Genomic DNA, 21,039 nt, shown 5'->3' with positions numbered 1-21,039 from the left:
GGTGCTCATAAACTTTTTAATCATACACTTTATGGCCTTTTGCCCAAAGTCAATATTTTAATTACTAAGATAGCTGTGTGCCAGGTTTGAAGCAAATCTTTGGCTAACAAAGTTTATGTTTAACTTCCTCCACTCTTTTTTAAAAAAAACACTGGGGTTGCAGCACTGTGGCAATTTCCCCCCCAGCAGCTCATGATGCATGCACTGAAAACAGGGTGATAACGCACATCAAGCTTTTTATATCATGGAAGAAAACATGATGCTGCATTAACTGCTGCATTAACTAATGCATGAACCTTCTCCTCCCCCTTTTTTGAGGTGGAAATCAAGGTTCCTACAAAAGCCTTGTGTTTTACCCCTTAAACACTCAATCAAAACCTTTCTATGTTGCTATGCCCATGCAGGCAATAAAGAAAGCGCATTTCCCTAGTTGGTCTGTGATGTTAACATTTTTACGTGGTTTTTATTGCATATATATTGTTGCCGTAAACCACTTTGATATTTTTTTTATGATGACATGGCAATATATAAATAAGTGACTTAAATATAAGTTATAGTTTTTAAGGTCCAGTAGAATCATCGACGGCCTGTGAATTGTAATGTATTTGACAGCTAGGTGAGTCTGGCACAATGCCTGTATGTGGGAGGTTAATTAGGAGAACATTGATCTTTAGTGGGCCCATTCCTACAGTATATGCAGGGTTGATTTTAGTGAACAGTACTGGGGGGCCTTCCTGTTGTCCCCTGGCAACTATGCTGTGGGATTCCATTGGGTACCATCTGGTCCCCACTGCTGTTTAACCAGCAATTTGTTGTTGGGTGTGCTAATTGGGAGACCTGGACAAAGTGTTGTTGGTAAGGTACTGACACTGAACTCTGCTTCTCTGAGGCAAGTGAATTAAGGGTGGTTGCAGAAGCCCAGATTTTCAGATTCTCATTTTCCCAGCACAACAAGATTTCTAGGAAGATAAAGTACAAGACTGGCTTTACTATGCAGTAAGGTGAACACTGTGGTGTAGTGTTGGACGCGGGTGGCACTGTGGGTGAAACCACTGAGCCTAGGGCTTGCCGATCAGAAGGTCAGTGGTTCAAATCCCCACGACGGGGAACGCTCCCATTGCTCAGTCCCAGCTCCTGCCAACCTAGCAGTTTGAAAGCACATCAAAGTGCAAGTAGATAAATAGGTACTGCTACAACGGGAAGGTAAACAGCATTTCTGTGTGCTGCTCTGGTTCGCCAGAAGCAGCTTTGTCATGCTGGCCACATGACCTGGAAGCTGTACGCCGGCTCCCTCGGCCAATAACACAAGATGAGCACCACAACCCCAGAGTCGGTGACGACTGGACCTAATAGTCAGGGGTCCCTTTACCTTTACCTTAAGGTGAACTGGTCACTTTGGGCATTGGATTCTAAAGAGGATACTGCTTCCTTGTATCCAGTCAGTATACCTTTAAAATAAAAATAAAAACCAGCCCTGGTCCAAACAGGATGGTGCAGAGGGACTATTACAAAAATCTAGGCCAGCAGAAATGACTAGATGTCACACAGACCTACAATATGTATTTGTGTATCATTAGAACAAGAGTATGAGATTATTTTAATTGTTTCAATGAAACAACCAGAGTGTTGGGTCCCCCACCCCACCCCATACTCAACAGTTAAAACAGTGTGTGTGTCTCTTGTGGTCTCAATTACATCCTGTGTTAGTAATTGGCAGCATTTCCTCTCTGAAGGCCCTGGTCTTTGCCAGGGTGCATTTGTACACACATTAAGAGAACACATAATGGTGTGTTTTTTTAAGGGTACTAGAATAAGAGGCAAAGCAATAAATATATCTATATCTACCAGGTGAGGGGAGCTGATGGGTCTCTGGCTGGTTGAGCAGACAAGACCTCTAGTGGGTCCAATGGTCAAGAAGGCGGTTTCTGCACATACCATAGTGGGAAGTGTGGGGCAGGTGGGGCTCATCAACCTGGGAAGCTTGCCCATCTAGGAGAAGGAAAACTCTGGTTCTAAACCTCCACTGCCTTGTGGGGTATCTTTGGGAGAAGAAAAGACTAAGGAGTAAACCCTACACAAATCCAGAGTCAAGTCCTTAAGACAGTTGGATGGCACCTTGTACGATACCTTCCAGCAACTCCTGCAGCCAAGCTACTGCCAAACATTGCTCGGTTCTCTGTGCGAGGTTGGGGGGGGTCTTGTCATCTGGGCAGCTCAGGACCTCCATACACACTGCCCAGGCTTGCTCCACTTCAGTGCTGGTGATGCAGCAGCTTGACTTCACCCCCAGAGGCGCACACTCCATTGTCTCTCAAGACAGATGGATGCCAACAACAACATACATCTCCCCATTATTCTGGATCTCTTTGGAGTTAGAAAACAACATGAAAGATAGCTGGTGAAAAACATTTTTAAAAAACAAAAACAATAACCTTTTATGGTAGTTGTATTATTTCTTTGGAAAGGTAATGAATTTTCTGCAGCCCTCATAAGAATGGGATTCTAAGGTTCTTTTAGAAATATATTATTATTCTCTCTGTTAGTACATGTGCTGGTGGTGTGTGCATGTTTCACAGAAGGAAGCATTGGCTGCTTGTGAAACATTTTCGGGCTATATTTATTAACAATGACAAATCCTTCAATCTGGACAAAAATGATTTCCTGGAAAGAGTGAAATCCATTCAAGACACGAATTTATTTCTGCCATATTTGGACAATATAAAACATGGACAATAACAGCACCACTTCCTGCCTGCAACAAAGATGGAAGAGGGGAGTACTAGCACGCTGGGAGAGAAGATTCTGGATGGTGAGAAGAAAGGCATACAGTGGGACTTGTTGATTTTGACAACAATTTTGGAAATGACAGAGGAGATTCGTAATTCTAAACTTGATATAAGGTGCATGGATGGGAGGATTCAGGGATTACCAGGAATTACCAGAACTGAACTGAACTTTGAAACAGATGAATCATTTGAATCTAGAGAGGAAGAAAAGGGAGAAGAGGAACGCCCAGAAGAAGACGCATGTTGTGATGTGACTTTTGGGAAATCTTCAGAAAGAGTAGAGGATAACCATAATTTTGAAGGACAGGTTGCTGAAATAACAGAATTGATTTTTGAGACAGAAGAGGTTGAAGAAGAAACTACTGTTCCACCGGTGGGAGAGGTGAAACAGGGAAGGGTTGGGATTCAAAAGCCCCCCAAAAAGGGGAAAAATAAAAAGGTTGTTACCCCAGTGAGAGAGGGGGAGAAGGAAGTTGAAGGGGGGCAGAAAGAGAAGGAAATTGGAAATAAAGTGTTGGAAATACAGCAGAGGGGGGGAAAGGGTTCAGCAAAATTTAGATTGGGACAGAGTAGGAGTGGGGTGAGGGAGAATTGTATTAATCTTTATTGACTGGTAAAAAATGGTCTGAACTTGGAATGTATTAAGGAGATGGCTGAACTCTCTGGAGACACCGACTCCAAGGAAAGGGGGGTAGATTTAGCTTTGTGGGTGGGAATAAAAAGGGGGTAAAAGAGTTTGCTAGTTAAGTTTGAACATTTTTGGGTAAAAGGGTAGAGAATATTGGGTTAAAAAGGCAATGTGAAGTGTGAAGTGTTAACAGTTAAGAAGAAGTTATAATCTAGAAGAAAGAATGTGTGTCTAGAGTTGGAAACTGCAATAATTAGTGAATTATTGAGAACTCAAGAAGGGGGAATGAGGAAGTCCGATAGGTTTAGATTTGAAGTTGAAAAGTATGATTATATTTCTTCTATTATCAATATGGGTTCTTTCTTTTTTATTTTCTTTGTATATGTGAAGAATATTCAAGAACAAGATTTGATGACATTGTTTTATATTTTTTGTATTTTCTTTTTCTATATGTAAAATCCAATAAAAAATATTTTTTAAAAAAGAGAGTGAAATTCAACTTAGTATGCAAACTTCTTTGGAATATAATACTGTAGAGTAGGGGAGCCTGTTTATGAAAATCAACATGTGCACCCTGCTGAGGTAATTTCTTATAAACAGTTCACTGTGGGAATACTTAATGTCACCATTTTTAGAGCTAAAGATTCACACATTTTAAACATGCTTCCCATTTTTCTTCCTTCCTAGACATGCACTTAAAAAAAACACCTTTCAAAAACAAGGTTTTTTTGGTGTATTCAATGAAGGCATTCAAACACCAACATTCCAAATGCAAGCTCCAATCCTAAGCATGTTCACTAAGGAGTAAGCCTAACTGAATACAGTGGGGAAAACATGCATACTGTAGGATTGCTCTGGCATTGTATTAAAACATCATGCTGCATCTCCAGCCAGCTACAGATTTTAGGTTGATTTTTGTGGTGTGGATGGTTTTTTGTTTTGTTTTTTAAGTAGTCAATCTGTCATAAGTAAGTAGTTTGCAAAACTGTAATAGTTTACAGATTTAAAGCATAATCCTGGTGGAGATTTGATGGAAGCTCCACTATACTAGCGGAAGACTGGATGCGCCATTAAAAATTTGCTTGCAGAAAATGTGGGGACATGTATGATGAACCAGTAAAGATATGCTGGTGGGTTGCCTGAAATGGTTCAGTTATGAGTGGGACTGAACTCAAGGGAGTAATAAGACTTAGTTCTCAGTATTAGTATTGTATTATAAAACTAATACATTTACTAGATGTAACATAGAATCATAGAGTTGGAAGAGACCACAAGGGCCATCCAGTCCAACCCATAAAAGGTTCTAGTGCAGGCACCCCCAAACTGCGGCCCTCCAGGTGTTTTGACCTACAACTCCCATGATCCCTAGCTAACAGGACCAGTGAATTGTAGTCCAAAACATCTGGAGGGCCGAAGTTTGGGGATGCCTGATCTAGTGCTTTATTGCAATAAATATAAAAGAAATAACTAAGGATTAACATTTTTTGTATTGATAGTTTTCATGGTTTATTTGTTGTGGTACACTGCTTTGAGTTTTTATTGCATTCAAGTGATATATACCTTTGGTTAGTAAATAAATTAAGAGAATTTTAAAAATGACTATGGAACTGGCCTTGTTGAAAAGTGAAACAGGTGTAAAAATACTGCTTACTCCCCAAGACTCATAGAAAAGGACCATCTACACAGAAAAAGAATTTATGATCTAGCCTGTTGCTTAATGGCTCCTCTATTGCCATTGTTTTATTAATGTGCTCTTTAGAATGTGCTTTAATCCTTGACAGATGTAGGGAGCAATTCATATTCCACTGCTGCAGTGCAACCTCCATTTATTTTGCTGAGGCTTGAATAGAACTGCAACAAACAGGGTTGTAATGCAACAGTTATTGATGTCTGGTAAATTGCATCAGTACTCAGTGCCTTTTAAGATCCACCGTGGGGGGGGGATAAAAACTACTGAATTTGCTCAAAAACTAGTCCATATTATTTATATTGTAAATTTATGAAATATACCAGAAGCTGAAAATAATAAACACGCTTACCTATGAGTTAAGATGCATTAAAATGCAATTGAATTAAGCCCATATATGATTCTGGAACGGAGGTTTACAGAACATGAGAAAGCAGTTTTGTGTTCCTCAAGTACCAGTAACAATTCTTCAAGTTTTGCTTTTATCTTAAACAATAAACTCAGGAAGATTAGGGCCAGCAGAACCATCCTAACTCCATTGCAATGGAGGGATTAGGATGCGGTGAAGACTCCTGAAAAGCAGGGTGATGATGGTGCCACTCATAATATCACCTCTAGTGACAGCCAGTGTAAACCTCTGCCTCACTATAAAATGGAAAAGGACTCATCCTGATCCTTGCTCACTGGCCCCACTCTTGCACCTTATAACACCAGCCTGACCCACATAAATTAAATTCCTTTATCCACAGTTCATAAAAATTTCACTTCAGTTTCTTTGGGCAGGATTCACCTAATGAACTCCATCAGCGGAAGGGCTTCCACTTGCACAACAAGGCTTCCCCCCCCCCCGGCTTGTTCTGTCTGGCAAGCTGATATGCTTGTGCAGACAGAACATTCAACATAGCACAATATTGAATTCCACTCTATGTATATAACTTCTCTTTTTTATTATTAAAGGCACAACAGCAGGACCAAAAAAAAAAAGTTGTGAGACTTAATGAAGCTTCTTTTTCCTATCTGCTCATTGGAATTGTTTCTTAGGGGGTCTTGAAAACCACAAGTAGATTATTCTCTATTCATTGAACAAGCTGGCATTTCTTGGATTTCAAAATTATTTTTCACTTTAGCTTTATAAAACCCGGCCGACATGATACAACATGATTTTTATGCATTCTGCTCCCTCTGTAGTACAATCTACAGCGGCGAGATGTAGCTGCTTGGAATAAGCTGTATAAGAAGTAGATATTATCGTCATCTACTTATAGAAAGTAAAACGAGAATTCTGATTCGGACAGGTTCAACCCTTACTCATTCAACTTATTTTAACCCAAGCTTTACCTGGATAATAATAGGAAGAGATGTTACAATTTTATTAATCTCTCTACCTTAAAAGCAACAGTGGCTCAGTGCAGGGGGCAAATGCCAAGGCAACCCAAACCTCTCTAAAGTTTGAGTTTCAAGGCCAGGCATAGGCAAACTCGGCCTTCCAGATATTTTGGGACTACAACTCCCATCATCCCTGACCACTGGTCCTGTTAGCTAGGGATGATGTGAATTGTAGTCCCAAAACATCTGGAGGGCCGAGTTTGCCTTTGCCTATTCGAGGCATACAAGATTGTACCCAATGAAGTGGCCCTATTTGTACAAGCACTTCAGCTTGTGCAGTGGGACCTCCATTCTCTCCCCCCCCCTCACATCCTGCAAATCTGTTCTGGAGGGTTGGAGGGGACACCCAGCACAGATTTTGTGATACCTCAGGGTAAGAACAGTTTCAGGTTAAGAACAGACCTCCAGAACAAATTAAGTTCGTAAACAGAGATACCACTGTATCTCAAAGCAGTATGAGAGTACATTTAAAAACCTTGAAAAGAGAACACTCAGCAAGATTAATTGTTTGTTAAAAGTACTTACACCTCTGTTGAAATAAAACACCCAATACATATTTATTTTGTTAAATAGCTACCCTGAGAGACAGTCAGGTAAATTTTGTCACCTCTCTGGATATTAATGGAAGATTATTATTATTAGTCTATAATTAATGCAATGTTAATGATAGATGTGATCCATGATGATGCACCAAATTACAACAAAACTGAATGGGTGCAAGCCTATTGAAGTATTCCTTTTGTTGCCTTTTGTTATTTGTTTCTTTATTTAAAACACTGCTGTACTGCCTTGTTCAGAGCAAGGATGGCTTACATATATAAATAAAACACAAAAACTAAATAAACTCATTCTAATAAAACTGAACACTGAATACAGCAGTTGAAAAACATTTCATGGACTGGCACAATGCTAAAATCCAAAGTTGGAAAGCCAAATACAGTTGCAGAAAAATGTCCCTATGTTTTTGTTCCAATAGCATTATGCAGCTGCCCTCTGGAGTGTCTTTGCTTTCAGCTGTAGTGAACGTTTTATAGGTTTTAGGAGCCATCTGGAAACATTATTGCCATTGTAAAAAGTACCATTAATTAATGTTGATAGAACCGCTGTTTTTAACATAACTTGTAGTTTTTGTGCACAATCATGCAATTTTTAAATTTGCATAATGGTGACACAAATTACAATCACAGAGAGTATCAAATCTGTATCCATAAGTTGGGGTGTTTTTTTTTCATTTCAAGCGTTATCCCTTCAGTGATGTTCTTTACACAAAGAATCTCAAAATTAGTTTTTACTCATACTTCTTGCCAGCTATTATCAAGCATCAATGTTCATATCATGCACCCCTTTTCTTCACAATTTTTTTGAGGGGGGGGGTCTGTCTGAAAACTTAGTCTACATTTGGCATTATACAAGGTAAAGCACTGGGATCCCAACCCCATGTTTCTCTTGTAATTCTGAGTGTGTAAGACGTTTACAGAGAACTGAAAGTAAAACACTTAAACCTTTTCCTGCAGTGCTCTCCCCCCCCCCCCCCAAGATGGGATCCAAAAGTGAAAGTGAGTGGTTGCCAATTGATTATCTTCCAAGTGCTCCACTAAGTGCAATCTTAGTCCCACCATTTCAGCAAATGTGACACTAGAAACAGGCATTTGCTGAGATCAGATCAGGTTTGGACATTAAGGTTTATAAACTTTCTGTAGTAAGAATAGCTCAACTACACTCTCACTTTACAATAGAGCAAAATGTCATCATGGACCATAGTGTTGCCAACTGAATAATAAATACAGGCAAAATCCGCATGATGGGATTGCTTCTCTGCAGTAGCTGTATATGACAGGCTGTTATAAACAAAACTGAGTGAAGCCAAGGATGATGACGGGTATTTAAAATTCTACAATTCACAATTTCTCCTCAAAACGACATGAGATATTATTGTTAAATGCCATGGTGATTTTTAAAAATGCATAAAATTAACACTGAAAAACTTTTGCAATAACTGAACTTTGTAAACCTTTTGTGGCTTGGGCAGGCCTGGAACTAGTTCCCATGTCTTGTTCCTCTCTAAGGAATCAAATTCAGCCTTCATGGCATTTAACCATGGCTCAGCATCCTCTGAGATTAAACTTTAGACCTCTTGGAAGCATAGAATTTTTTTTTTGCAGCTTAAAAAAAATAGGCAAAACCTCTGTATTGTAAATACGAATGCAGCTGTTTGTAGAATATGGAACAGAATGTCTGTGTATGAAGCATAAGCCACACAGACCTGCTGCACTACAAATTTCAATCAGTTTGGAAATAATGTGAGCATATATTTTGACTAGCATGTGAACCCCAAAGAAGCCTGGGAGCTGCACTTTTGAGGTCAATAGCAGTTCTTGAGGCTCTTCAAAGAGCTGCAAGTTTAAATAAACCGTGATTAGCTGAGTCTGCAGTGCAGATGTGTAGCTTAATTTGCAACACAGATATGCCTGCAGAATTGGTAGCATGTCAAGCAATGGAGCAGTTGTTCTATTTGTTACATAATATGGGACTATTCCTGGGTTCCAGGTTTCTTACTGGAGTCATAATGGCTTCTGTAGCTAGGAATGTTTATGCACAGTTTAGACTGGTTTGGCAGCTACAGCTGTTCCTGCTTGGCCTTAGCTGTCCATGTCCTCATGATCTCCCACTTGGACTACTGCAGTGCACTCTGTGTGGGACGTCCCTTGAAGGTGGTCTGGAGGCTGCAGCTAGTGCAGAATGTGACTGCTAGGTTGGTAAGAGGGGCAGTCTGATAGGACCATGTACCACCGACCATGAAAGCTGCCAATGAGTTACTGGGGCCAATACTAGCATACAAAGCCCTAAAAGACTTGGGACCCAAGTACCTAAAAGATTGCCTTCCTCAGTATCACATAATATCAAGCTAATATTTATTATCTTGGTACCCATATTCCTCTTTCCTCTATGGAGGAAGGGCAGTGTATAAACCGAATGAATGAAAGAAATAAAATAAATTATTCCAAGTTGTTGAACCAACTTGTTCAGTGGGTATAAGGCTCTGCAGCATGTCTAGGCCAATGGTTGGCTAGTGGAGTGTTGGCTTTCAGTGAAAGTTTAGTTGCCAAAATAATCTGAAGAAGTGTCCTAGACTTTTAACAGGCTAACAGATTGAGGTTGAAACCTGACAAGACAGAAGTACTGTTTGTGGGGGACAGGAGGCGGGCAGGTATGGGGGACTCCCTGGTCCTGAATGGGGTAACTGTGCCCCTGAAGGACCAGGTGCGCAGCCTGGGAGTCATTTTGGACTCACAGCTGTCCATGGAGGCCCAGGTTAATTCTGTATCCAGGGCAGCTGTTTATCAGCTCCATCTGGTACGCAGGCTGAGACCCTACCTGCCTGCGGACTGTCTCGCCAGTGTTGCATGCTCTAGTTATCTCTCTCTTAGACTACTGCAATGCGCTCTACGTGGGGCAACCTTTGAAGGTGACCCGGAAACTACAATTAATCCAGAATGTGGCAGCTAGACTAGTGACTGGGAGCAGCCGCCGAGACCATATAACACCGGTCTTGAAAGACCTGCATTGGCTCCCAGTACGTTTCCAAGCACAATTCAAAGTGTTGGTGCTCACCTTTAAAGCCCTAAATGGCCTCAGTCCAGTATACCTGAAGGAGCGTCTCCACCTCCATCGCTCTGCCCATACACTGAGGTCCAGTGCCGAGGGCCTTCTGGCAGTTCCCTCGCTGCGAGAAGCCAAGTTACAGGGAACTAGGCAGAGGGCCTTCTCGGTAGTGGCACCCGCCCTGTGGAACACCCTCCCACCAGATGTCAAAAAGAAAAATAACTACCAGACTTTTAGAGGACATCTGAAGGCAGCCCTGTTTAGGGAAGCTTTTAATCTTTAAGAAATTAGTGTATTCTAATATTTATGTTGGAAGCTGCCCAGAGTGGCTGGGGAAACCCAGCCAGATGGACAGGGTATAAATAATAAATTATTAATTAATTATTATTATTATTATTATTATTATTATTATTAACTTGATCTGCAGGCATGGTTTTTAATGGTGTGGAGATAAAATGATTTGTCTTGCTTGCAACAAACCATGAGCTGTAGCTGCATTTTTCCAAATGGGAAAAGCAGCAAAATGTGTTTCTTTACTTTTTTGTATTAATTTCAAATATGTATATACTGCCTCTGATTCACATAATACTAAGGTAGCATGCAACAAAATAATTCAGTTCTAAACAACAATTATAAGCGATTCAACACAGAATACAAACCATTCATGAAAAACAATGTATCACAATTCACAGTAACCAAGAACATTCAACTAGTGTCAGGTCACAGATTGTACCATACAGTACTGTAAATAAGCCACAATTAATACTCTTAGAAAGCTTTTTAAAAATAAAATAAAATAAAAATCACACACTTGAAGCCTAGGGCTATGCAATTTACAAAATGAGACAAGAGTGCTGGCAGCATGTGGGATTAGGAACCAAACACCGCTTTCAATTTAAATCTTCTTGTAACACCATCCTACCAAATATTAGATTAGTAAAGGTTACCCTGATGTCCTGAATTACTTTTAGATATTATGCAGGTTCACTCTTTATGAGGACTTCCTCGTTGTGGCCTCATCCCATCTTTCTCTTTCCCTTATTTCAGTGATGAGAAAAGAGGTGTATAAAACTTTGCATCTGTTGATGTCGAAGGCTAAGTGCCGTGCTAATGTGTCAGCATTGCTTGGCTTGCCAGTGTAGTAGACGAAACCATGACATGATGCAACAACTGCTTAGGGTTGTGCAGGAAAACTATTTCCTTTTCTGTCTCACTGGAAATGCATCTACCGGCTCAGGTCATCTGTATGTGATACTATAATAAAATTAAGGTGTGGAGACTTTTTCCATAAGGGCATATAGTCATTGTTTAGAAGTAAGCAGATGATGTGCTACATTGTCATTCAAAGGTCAAGTTTAATTTTAGAACAGAAGTGTAAATTCCATATTTAGGAGTTCTTCATTTATTTGCTGTTTAGTTGTGGCATGTTTTCAGTTGCACAGATAGCACGTTAAACGGGAGCCAGGGCTTGTGACTCTTCATTGTTCATGGTAACTGGCAAATGAGTGGACAGTTCCCAAGTTGTCAAAACCTGGAAGTTTCCATAATTGCTCAGTTGTGTAATATATAGGATAGTTGTGATGAGGAAAACCTAGGTTCCCTCCACCCAAGATGGGCATAAATCTGGCAGCTCATCTACCGGTAAGTACCAGCATGGTACTCTTGTGCACACTTAAAATGTGGAGTGAGTACCATTGAAAACAGTGTCTTACATCCCAGTAAACACATATAGGGTCAGGTGGTTAAAATGCAGTTTTTATTCTTGTAAAGCCAATATGCTTTAAAAAACTGGTTTGTTTCCTTCTACGGTACATTTCCATGCTAGAAAGACTTTTGGGCCACAGGGTTACTATGTTGAAACAAAGTAATGTTCCTGTGTAACATTTAAGTCTAGACTTTGCAGCCATAGTCAAATCAGTGCCCCCAGAGAAAAGAAGCGAAACAAGGTTGCAACCTATGGCCCTCTTACTCTGCAGAATCGTATTCACGTTTGTGGTTGTCTGCAGTCTAATCATCTAATTTTGTAGCCATTACAAACATACAACCCCATACTACTGTTGTTGTTTTTTGTTGGGAGTTAATTTTAGAGGGAAGATACAAGTAGATTTTTAAACTTCCTACTCCCAAGTTAAGATTCCAGAGTATCTCTCATTTTCGTTGTGCATTCAACGAATCAAATCCACCGCAAAGCAACTTAAGGGGGCATAAAAACCAGTGCGTCTACTTTACAGGTATCCATCCTTTTATTGGGCTGGCTGTTGTTGGCCGCCTGACTGCTATTGGGCGGGCCGCTCTGTATATGAAAATTAGGTCATTTTTAAAAAGTTTATCTCGTGGTTAATAAGAACGCATTTACTTGAAGAACGGGGTTTGGCGCTTTAATAGCAGTTTCACAATCTCTGTACGCGCCTGTGTCGGGAATCATATTACTGGAGATCACAAGGCTTTGGCACAAGCTTTGGAGTCCTCTGTCAAGTTTTTACGCACGCACATTCTTTCCTCTGCCACTAGGGTAGCTTGCAGTCTCCCCGGGGACAGCGGGGTAGGGAGGTGGGGTGGAGAGAGACGCGTTTTAGTTTCGTCCCTTGATGTGGCACGAGTCGAAAAGTTCATGCCAAACTCTGCAGTGAGTGGAGCGCGGTATTCGCGCCACCGCGAATTAATTCTCTGGCTTCTGAACCTGTTGATAAAAGTAGCTTTCTCCCTGTGACCTAAAGCGTTTGGGAAGACGTGAAGTGTCCTGGCTGCGCCCGCATGAAGGCTGGGCCCTTTCCAAGCCATCTGCAAGAAGCTGGAGTCGGCCACTGTATAAGAGACACAACTGGGCCTCTCCTTGAACGCAGAAACTAAAATGGTGCGCGGCTTTCCGCGCCCACTACGGGGCTCGGCGGCAAAAACGCAACGCGAGAGGCTTGGGAGGGTGAACTCCTTTGGCAGTTTCTCTCGTTTCCCTCTCAAACAGACCCGCATACACTTCGAGCTTTCCCCGTGAGATTTACAGCGTGAAAGAGCTCGAGTCCTTTGGCCAAGTTTGGGCTTCTTTGTTCTCCAAGGTAGACGAAGATGTCGGCGGGGGGCTCTCTGGGTTCCCCTTCCCACACACTCGCTCGCTCCATTCTCCCCCGCCCGCCACCGGAGAGCTCTTGGGCCAGCACGTAGAGAGCAGTGCTGCTGCTGCCGCCGCCGCTAGTGCGCGCAAAGAGGCGAGGGGTGGCCGAGCGCGCCGACTGACTGGCTGCCCCGAGGAATGCGCGGTATGCAGGAGGCAGAACCAACCATTCGGCGGGACGGGCAGGGGGGAAGGGAGCGGCCGACGCCTCCTGCCGGCGCAGAACCCCGCGCACTCGGGGGAGCAGCCCGCCCCTCGGGGGACAAAGGCAAGCGGCGCCGAGTGCCGAAGACTTCACTGTCGCCGCTGCAGCTTGGAGGCGTGTAGGCGGCGCGGTGCCTGCACTGGGCTGTTCCTTCCCCCCACCTCCTCCCTCCTCTTCGGTTGCGCGCTCTCAGCCTCTGTGTGTGTGTTTCTCTCTCCTTCTCTGGGCGGTGGTTGAGGCCGATAGTAGGTGGAGAAGTCGCCGCCGCGGATCGTAGTAGATCGATCAATGAAGTGACTTTTATGGCTGGCAGGCTGGGTTGATAGTCTGCGTTCAGCCTGGCTTTGCAGCCGCCAGTGATCCCTGGAGAGGAGGAGGAGGACGCGCGGCAGCAGCAGCAGCAGCGTTGCATGAGAGACTCAGCCAAGGGAGAAGAAGAGGGTGGAGGCGGCGGCGGCGGCAGAGGCGTCGAGCCAGCCAGCGGCAGGAGAAGAGGAGCCCAGTCCCAGCAGCCGGCGAGGGAGAGGCACTTCCCCGCGGCCACCTCCCTGAATCGCGCGCCGGCCAAGTTGCCTCCAAAGTTGCTTCCCGGGCGGAGGGGAGGCTCGCTGTTTGGCTGGGCGATGATTTTCCCCAACAGCAGCAGCAGCAACTCTGCGGGCGGCGGCAGGACTCCTTATAGAAAGCAGGTAAACGGGGGTGGGGGTGGGGAATCGCGTTATAATATTTGTGGGTGGGTATGGCAGGGGGAGAGGCGGAGGAGGTCTCGGGGAGAGGAAGAGGGGTGGGGACTTGGAGGCGTTGGGGCTTGCTCTTGAACAGTCTGCGGAGGAAGCGTCTTCGGGCCACCCCACCCCCAGCGCCCGGGGGGAGGGGGGCTACTATAGACAAGAAGTCTGTGTCTCTTTTACTCTTAAGTTTATGTCACGTGCGATCCTCTTTAACCTTCTCTCTCCTTCCCACCCCACCCCCGGAGAATTAAGAAAGGACATCTTTTGCCTCGTCGTAATTAGGTTGAGCAGGAGGTGCCAGATTGGGCAACTTTCCTAGGTTGTACAACCACTGCAGCCCAGGGGAAACTCCCTATCAGGCTCCGAGCAACAAGTTGGGGGGTTTTTTCCAAACCTTTGGCTCCCCCCCCTTCTTTCTTTTTTTCCTTTTGGCTTTCTACAGCCTGCGACGACATGATTTGGAAATCGAAACTTTGAGACCGACCGTTTCCGTTTTTACTGAAACAGCCAAGAAGGAGTGGGAACCCCTTAACGCGAAGCGACTCCACTTATATCCTTAAAATAAAATTAAAAGCCACCCCCAAAATAGTGCGGTCGCGGGGCTTGATGGCCCGTACTTGTGGGAAATATCCCCCCAGGTTAAAAAAAAAACGCACACATTTTGGATAAGACATCCCTTTCGTATAATAATAATAATAATAATAATAATAATAATAATGGCATGTAAGGTAAAAACATGTGTAATTACTCCCCTTGCCATTCTTTAATCTTAAGGAATAATGCTTAAACCGTGTTAAGGGGTAACTAGATGCAAAATTCTTACGGATTTGTTTCCCGCCCACTTCCTTCTCCATCCTGTCTCAGACTGTAGGAAAATTGGATTCTAATAAATAGGATGAATCTGCCTCAGTCTGACATGTTGATTTAATTATGCCGAAAAAGGACATTGTAGTAGGCAGAGTTTGTACAATGGTTGTACCAATAACCTGCTTTTATAAATAAGACGCCTCCTCCAACAATATTCTGAGCGCTACGCTGTTCATTATGAAGCAGTTGTGGGTTCATTCATTTTTTTACTTTGCCGCCTTCCACAAAGTTCTTTTGCTGTTGGATGTTTCTTTGTTTGGGTATGCATGTATTATTGTGTGTGAGTGTTTGAGAATCCTCTGTTAGAGGTGATCAGGAAGAAATTGGGTTACAAAATAAGAATCCCATGGTTTTCTTGTGGTGGGGAGTTGGGCCTGTTCTCAGTAACTTAAAGGAAGTGAATCAGTGGCTGTGATCACTTCAGTGAGATTACACCAATGTAAGTGGTTAAATAAGTTAATTATTGTAACTTTACAGGCATGGGGGGTATTGTTTTGCTGTTTTGTTTTACTTATTTACAGGTTTTTGTCCTGTATTTTATTCTGTGAACCACCCTCATAGCTTACAATGAAGAGTGGCATATAAATTTAATACAATAAATAAATAAATAAATTAGCAGAATTGGACTGTCTTTGACTTTATTGTTAGGCAGAGAATAGTTACTGTGCAATATATACTTCTGCCAATGATTTCATGGAGTACTGATTTAATTTTTAAAGCCACCTCACCAATAGTTTTTGAGGATATTGTGAATTCCATAAAGTACTTTGAATGATGAAAACCCTATCTTATTTTGTTTCATGTTTTACCAAGTTTTAAAGCCTTAATTTGTAAGTGTTGGTAAATTTTATTAGTTGGCATAGTTAGTGGATACTTTTGCTTAGCTGGTATCCTCTCGCTTTTTAATAGAGAGCTATTACTGTGTGGATGATACAGTAAAGGATAGCATTATTTGGTCTGCAAATACTATGTAAACAAATACTTAGGGAGTGTTGGGGTCTGAAAAGCTAGTTAATTAAGCCAGGCACTTTTTGGAGTCTTGTGTGTTCATTGATTTGTCAGTGGCACCATGGGCTGTTGGTGATGAAAGGCGGGGTGGGGGGTGGGGAGTGCAGAGGGCAAGCCTTTCACTTGGAAGGGGTGTATGTTTTGCATGCGGATGTGAGTCGGCCTGCTGGTCTGGAACACACTGATAAGATGCTCTTCTTTTCACAGTGCACTCCTTGAATTCAAAGACCCAAAAGGGCTGACTGAATCAGAAAAACAAACAGACTTCTTTTTCAATGGGGAGCGGAAAAAACGAATGTGTGGTCATTATGTGGTCCTAAGACCCTGGGTACCAAAGATTCCTTTTATTGGTGTCAAGCCATTCTTTGGTGAAACACTTCCCACACAGGGCAGGCTGAGTGTGCCTGCATTCTTGCCTGCCTAAGCTCCTATTGATTTTAATTGGGGACAACTGTGGCTCCTTGTCACTCAAAAGTGCTTTTTGTGATGTCATTTTCACAGATGTCTTTATGGGTGATAAAATAAAAGTGGTTGTCTGCTTTTTAATGTGCAGATAGTCTTATTTCACCCTAAAATTCTCCTAATATTTTTAAATAGAAAATTTAATGACCCATGTTAAGCTTTTCAGCACAGGTTCCACACACACACACACACACACACACACACACACACACACACAACACTCCAGTATGTTTCCCAGCTTTTTCGTTAAGTTAGAAAAATCCAATTAAATTAAATACATTATTGTCACATTATATCCCCCTTTAAATAACTATAAGTCATAATAGAACATAAATGTGCCTTTTCATGAAGCATATATCATAAAAACACATATGCTTTTGTTGTTGATCAGACAAAATAATAGAATCCAAACAAAAAACAAAGCTTATATGTTAGTATGATATCATTCTACTGCACAAGATAATAAAGTCTGGGTTCCAAAATCTCTTGAACTGTCATCGAAGCGCTCTTAGTATATGTCACTGGGTAGTCCCATACCTGTCTACTCGAAATGAAGTTCCATTCAGCTCAGGGGGCTTACTCCCACCGAAGAGGTAGAGAAGGATGGGCTGTCCTAGGTCATAGAGCCTGGACAACCTTGGGACAATGCATAAGGCAAAGGGAAGACACTTTCTTGACAACTTTTGTAGAAAGAAATTGTGCATTAATTTCAAAACATTGAAAAAATGTTCATGTGTCTCCCATATGCGCATGAGTGTATTGCTACTTAAATAACCTGTTCACGTTACAGAAGAATATATAATTACAGTACTTTGAGTAAAGACCAGGTATACTGCTTTCTGCTTCTCGTTAGTCATAGGAACCAGTCAGCTAGCTCTCTCTTTTTTCAGGTCAGAAAGAGATAGGTGGTGCCTAATCTTTTTCCTGAGTCTACTGTTATGGTGAACAGTGAACACTGATCTCTGAAGTCATCTGTTTAAACAAGATTTTCCTGCATCGTGGTCAGAATGGAGCATGCTAAAGTCCCCTTTTGCTCAGGTCAGAATTACTTTGGAAACTGTGGCTAGGTACAGTAGTTGAAATGCGCAAGTGTTCTTTTTCTAGAATACTGTATCCAGATACAAATAATAATCTTCCAAGCAAGAGCAGTGATGTCTTTAAAAGTTATTGACGCTTTAGACAATATTTAAAATTAAAAGGCTGTTTTACCAACAAAGAGGCTATCATGGAGCACTATCAAATTTTAACTCTTACAAAATACATTTTTTTGTCTTAACTGTTTCAGAAACCTGTTTATGCAGTCTGGTTTTTCCTTCTCACTTTGTATAAATCAGAGACATTTCTTTGAGACTCATGGGTATTGCTATATGAATAGAGAATTGGGGTGTTTTCACAGGTGATGCAAATTTAGCCTGGAATTTTGTCTCTTGTGAATCTTAGTGTGAGACAGAGAGCGGCTTCTCAAATGCATTTGAATTGCAGATGTGAAAGCAAAAGCTGATTTAAGCTTTCCTTAGGAAAGCATGGTTTGCTGTCCATTCTGTATGCAGTTTGTGCCTCTGCAGAGCTGGTGGAGAAACTTGACTAGGGGAGGAAGTTGGTGTGTGTGTGTGTGTGTGTGTGTGTGTGTGTGTTGCCAGTCAGTACTGCTTGAAAATGAGTTGGTTGTAAGACAACCTGTTTTGTGAGGTGTTTGCTCCACTCCCAAACATCCACTTTTGCCAAGTAACAGTCATTCTTGTTGCAGGTTGTTACATTTTTGATGACTGTAATGTTTATCTCACCAGCATAAGTAGATTTACATAGTTTGCTGCTTTCAAGCAGATTAACTGGGCGTAGCTGCATGTGAGGAATTTAACACTGATTCAGTGCTTGGCCTTGTTTAGTGGATGACACACAAAACTCTTGATCCCGCGTCTTAAATTTTTTTAAAAAAGAAATTAAAATTGGCAAAAACTGGCTTTTTTGCTTAGAAGTGGTAAAAAGAAAAAAGCTATATGGGGATCCAAGTGTAAAATGTATGGTGTATGATTCTCAACATTTTGATTTTAAAGTACAGTGGAACCTCGGTTTATGAACACCTCGGTTTACGAATTTTCGGTTTACGAACGCTGCAGACCTATCTGGAACGGATTAATTCACTTTCCATTACTTTCAATGGGAAAGTTCGCTTCAGTTTATGAACGCTTCAGTTTTTGAACAGACTTCCGGAACCAATTACACCTATGCTTTGGGTTAAGTACAGGGCCGGCCCTACGGCCAGGCTGGGTGGCGCAGGGCACCACGGCGCCGGCCTGCCGCGCAGCTGCGCCCACGGCAACCGCGCTGTGCCTGCCCACCCGCTGTGCAGCAGCGCCTGTGGCAGCCGCGCTGCGCCCGCCCGCCCACCGCGCTGGGAAGCGGGGCGGGGGGTGCCGGAGGGATCCATTACACCACGGCGCCAGGGGCGCTTAAGACGGCCCTGGTTAAGTACGCTTCAGGTTGAGTACTCCACGGACCCGTCTGGAACAGATTAATCCACTTTCCATTACTTTCAATGGGAAAGTTTGCTTCAGTTTATGAACGCTTCAGTTTAAGTACTCCGCAGACCGTCTGGAACAGATTAATCCACTTTCCATTACTTTCAATGGGAAAGTTCGCTTCAGTTTAAAAACGCTTCAGTTTATGAACAGACTTCCGGAACCAATTGTGTTCATAAACCCAAGGTACCACTGTATAGCATCAAAGCATCACATCTGTTTGCCATTGTAAAATTTTGATATATTTTTTCTAATGTGGGTAGATAGTGATGGCATAGAGATTTGAAAGGTAAAGCCTTATTACAAGGGAGAGGAAAAAGCTTGGTGATGCATTTTATTTAGCTCAGTAATTTGCAGGAAACTAAAAACAATCAAAAGCACCCCACCAGCACACTTTGATCCTAAAAACTCTTAATATATTTAGATTTTTATTGTTGCATTTGAACTTGGAAAAGCATTGTATACAAATGCCTTCTGGATTAACATTTAGGCATCAGTCCACAATTAATTTACTCAGGAATAATCCTATTAAAAATGGGATTTGTGGAGTAAGAGATACTTCAGATATCAATTTTCTGCACACAGAGTAGTTCTAGGTACAGAATAATGTTTCTTATGGCTTGCAATACTGTAATTGCATACGCATGTGTTTCTGCATATGTACATGAAGTGCTTTGCACTTGAAGCTATGGCCTGTTGTAGTTAATGTGAGCATGAAGTGAAATGTATGTGTCACCATCTGCTTGCAATTCTTTTTTCTTTTTTAAATATAAAAAGTAACCTTCATGATAGTTTTCCTAAAGCCCAGACTGGAGAAGTAGATGAAAAAAATATCTAAAAATGAATCCTTTATAATTCACAGATATTGAACTTCTTGCAGTTCTAATACTCTATCCTGAATGCCTATGTAGGTAATTTAGAATGTGGCACTCCTCTCCATTCTAAGGAACAGATCTAAACATATTATTGTTCCAAATCTTAACTGAATTAAGTTGCTTTAAATCAAGTCAGGCTGTTTTGTCCATCTATATCCCATTATTGTCTAGTCTTACTGGCAATGGGTTACTGGCAAAAGACTTCAGTCAAAAGTCAGAAAGAGAACTGTGCCAAAGGAAAATGTCAAGATGGACTATTTCTCGTTTTGAAATGTATCTGATATATCAGACATTTCTCCTTTTTTATGTGGCAGAAGGTTCTATACACTACTTTCTCTTTCCTTTTATATTCAGTGACGTATTAGGCAGAAGTATAAAATCATGATGTGGGAAAAGTGGATAGAGAGAAGTGTTTCTCCTCCTCTCATTTTATTGATCAGTCAATGAATTCCAGAGAAACAAAAGGAAAGTACTTTCTCACACAGTGCAAAGTTTATAGCTATGGAATGCACTTCCATGAGATGGGGTGATGATGGTTTTAAAAGGAAATTAAACAAATTAAAGGAGGACAAGGCTTTCAGTGGCCCTACTCAGGATGGCTAAATTATCTCCAGTTTTGGGGGTAGTATGCATCTGAATATCAGTTGCTATCCACAGTGGGTAGGGGAATATTGCTGCACTCTGCTACTAAACTGTAAACGTACTTGAATTGCTTTATTTTCCACCATGTACTGGTTTGTCTTATGGCTGATAATATGATTTCAGCAGCCTCTCATATCATATCTTTAGTATACAGTAATTGCAGAAAAACGTTACATTTAGAAAATACTTTTATCTGGGCATACTGATTTAGCTCCACTTATTCCCCACTTATTTTTGATTAGTGGAAAAATGTGTTGCACGTTTTAGTATAATGATATATTGATGAAGCATAACAACCAATTAGTCACACACATTGTTACGGTTGATGAACATATTAAACTTGGCACTGAAATCCCACCAAACACACACAACAAATGACCCCTATCCCATCTGTAACATTTAAGCATGATGCATGTGGATCACAGTTGGTCTTCATACCCATGACATACATTTCTGGCAACAGCATAAAATACATTAAAAGATTCAATAAATTCATATTTCTTTTGAACAGCTGAATGTGGCAAAAGAGCT

General features: G+C 41.7%; 1 protein-coding gene across 4 annotated transcripts in view; it reads left to right on the top strand.

Annotated features, from left to right (window-relative positions):
• RBMS1 (RNA binding motif single stranded interacting protein 1) overlaps nucleotides 1-21,039 on the top strand; it is a 121,598-nt gene that overhangs the window by 31,608 nt on the left and 68,951 nt on the right. For 2 of the 4 annotated variants that reach the window (XM_035132416.2, XM_035132408.2), the window contains exon 1: nucleotides 10,561-14,093. The exons of the other annotated variants lie outside the window; for them this stretch is intronic. In XM_035132416.2, the coding sequence (XP_034988307.1) occupies nucleotides 13,815-14,093 (279 nt within the window). In that variant the 5' untranslated portion in view covers nucleotides 10,561-13,814. Of the gene's footprint in view, nucleotides 1-10,560; nucleotides 14,094-21,039 lie in introns of those variants that run through there. 4 annotated transcript variants of the gene reach the window in all.

This window comes from Zootoca vivipara, chromosome 1, assembly GCF_963506605.1.
Source record: "Zootoca vivipara chromosome 1, rZooViv1.1, whole genome shotgun sequence".
NCBI lineage: Eukaryota > Metazoa > Chordata > Lepidosauria > Squamata > Lacertidae > Zootoca > Zootoca vivipara.
The sequence above is the reverse complement of the archived record's forward strand: the minus strand, read 5'-3'. Positions and strand labels throughout refer to the sequence as shown.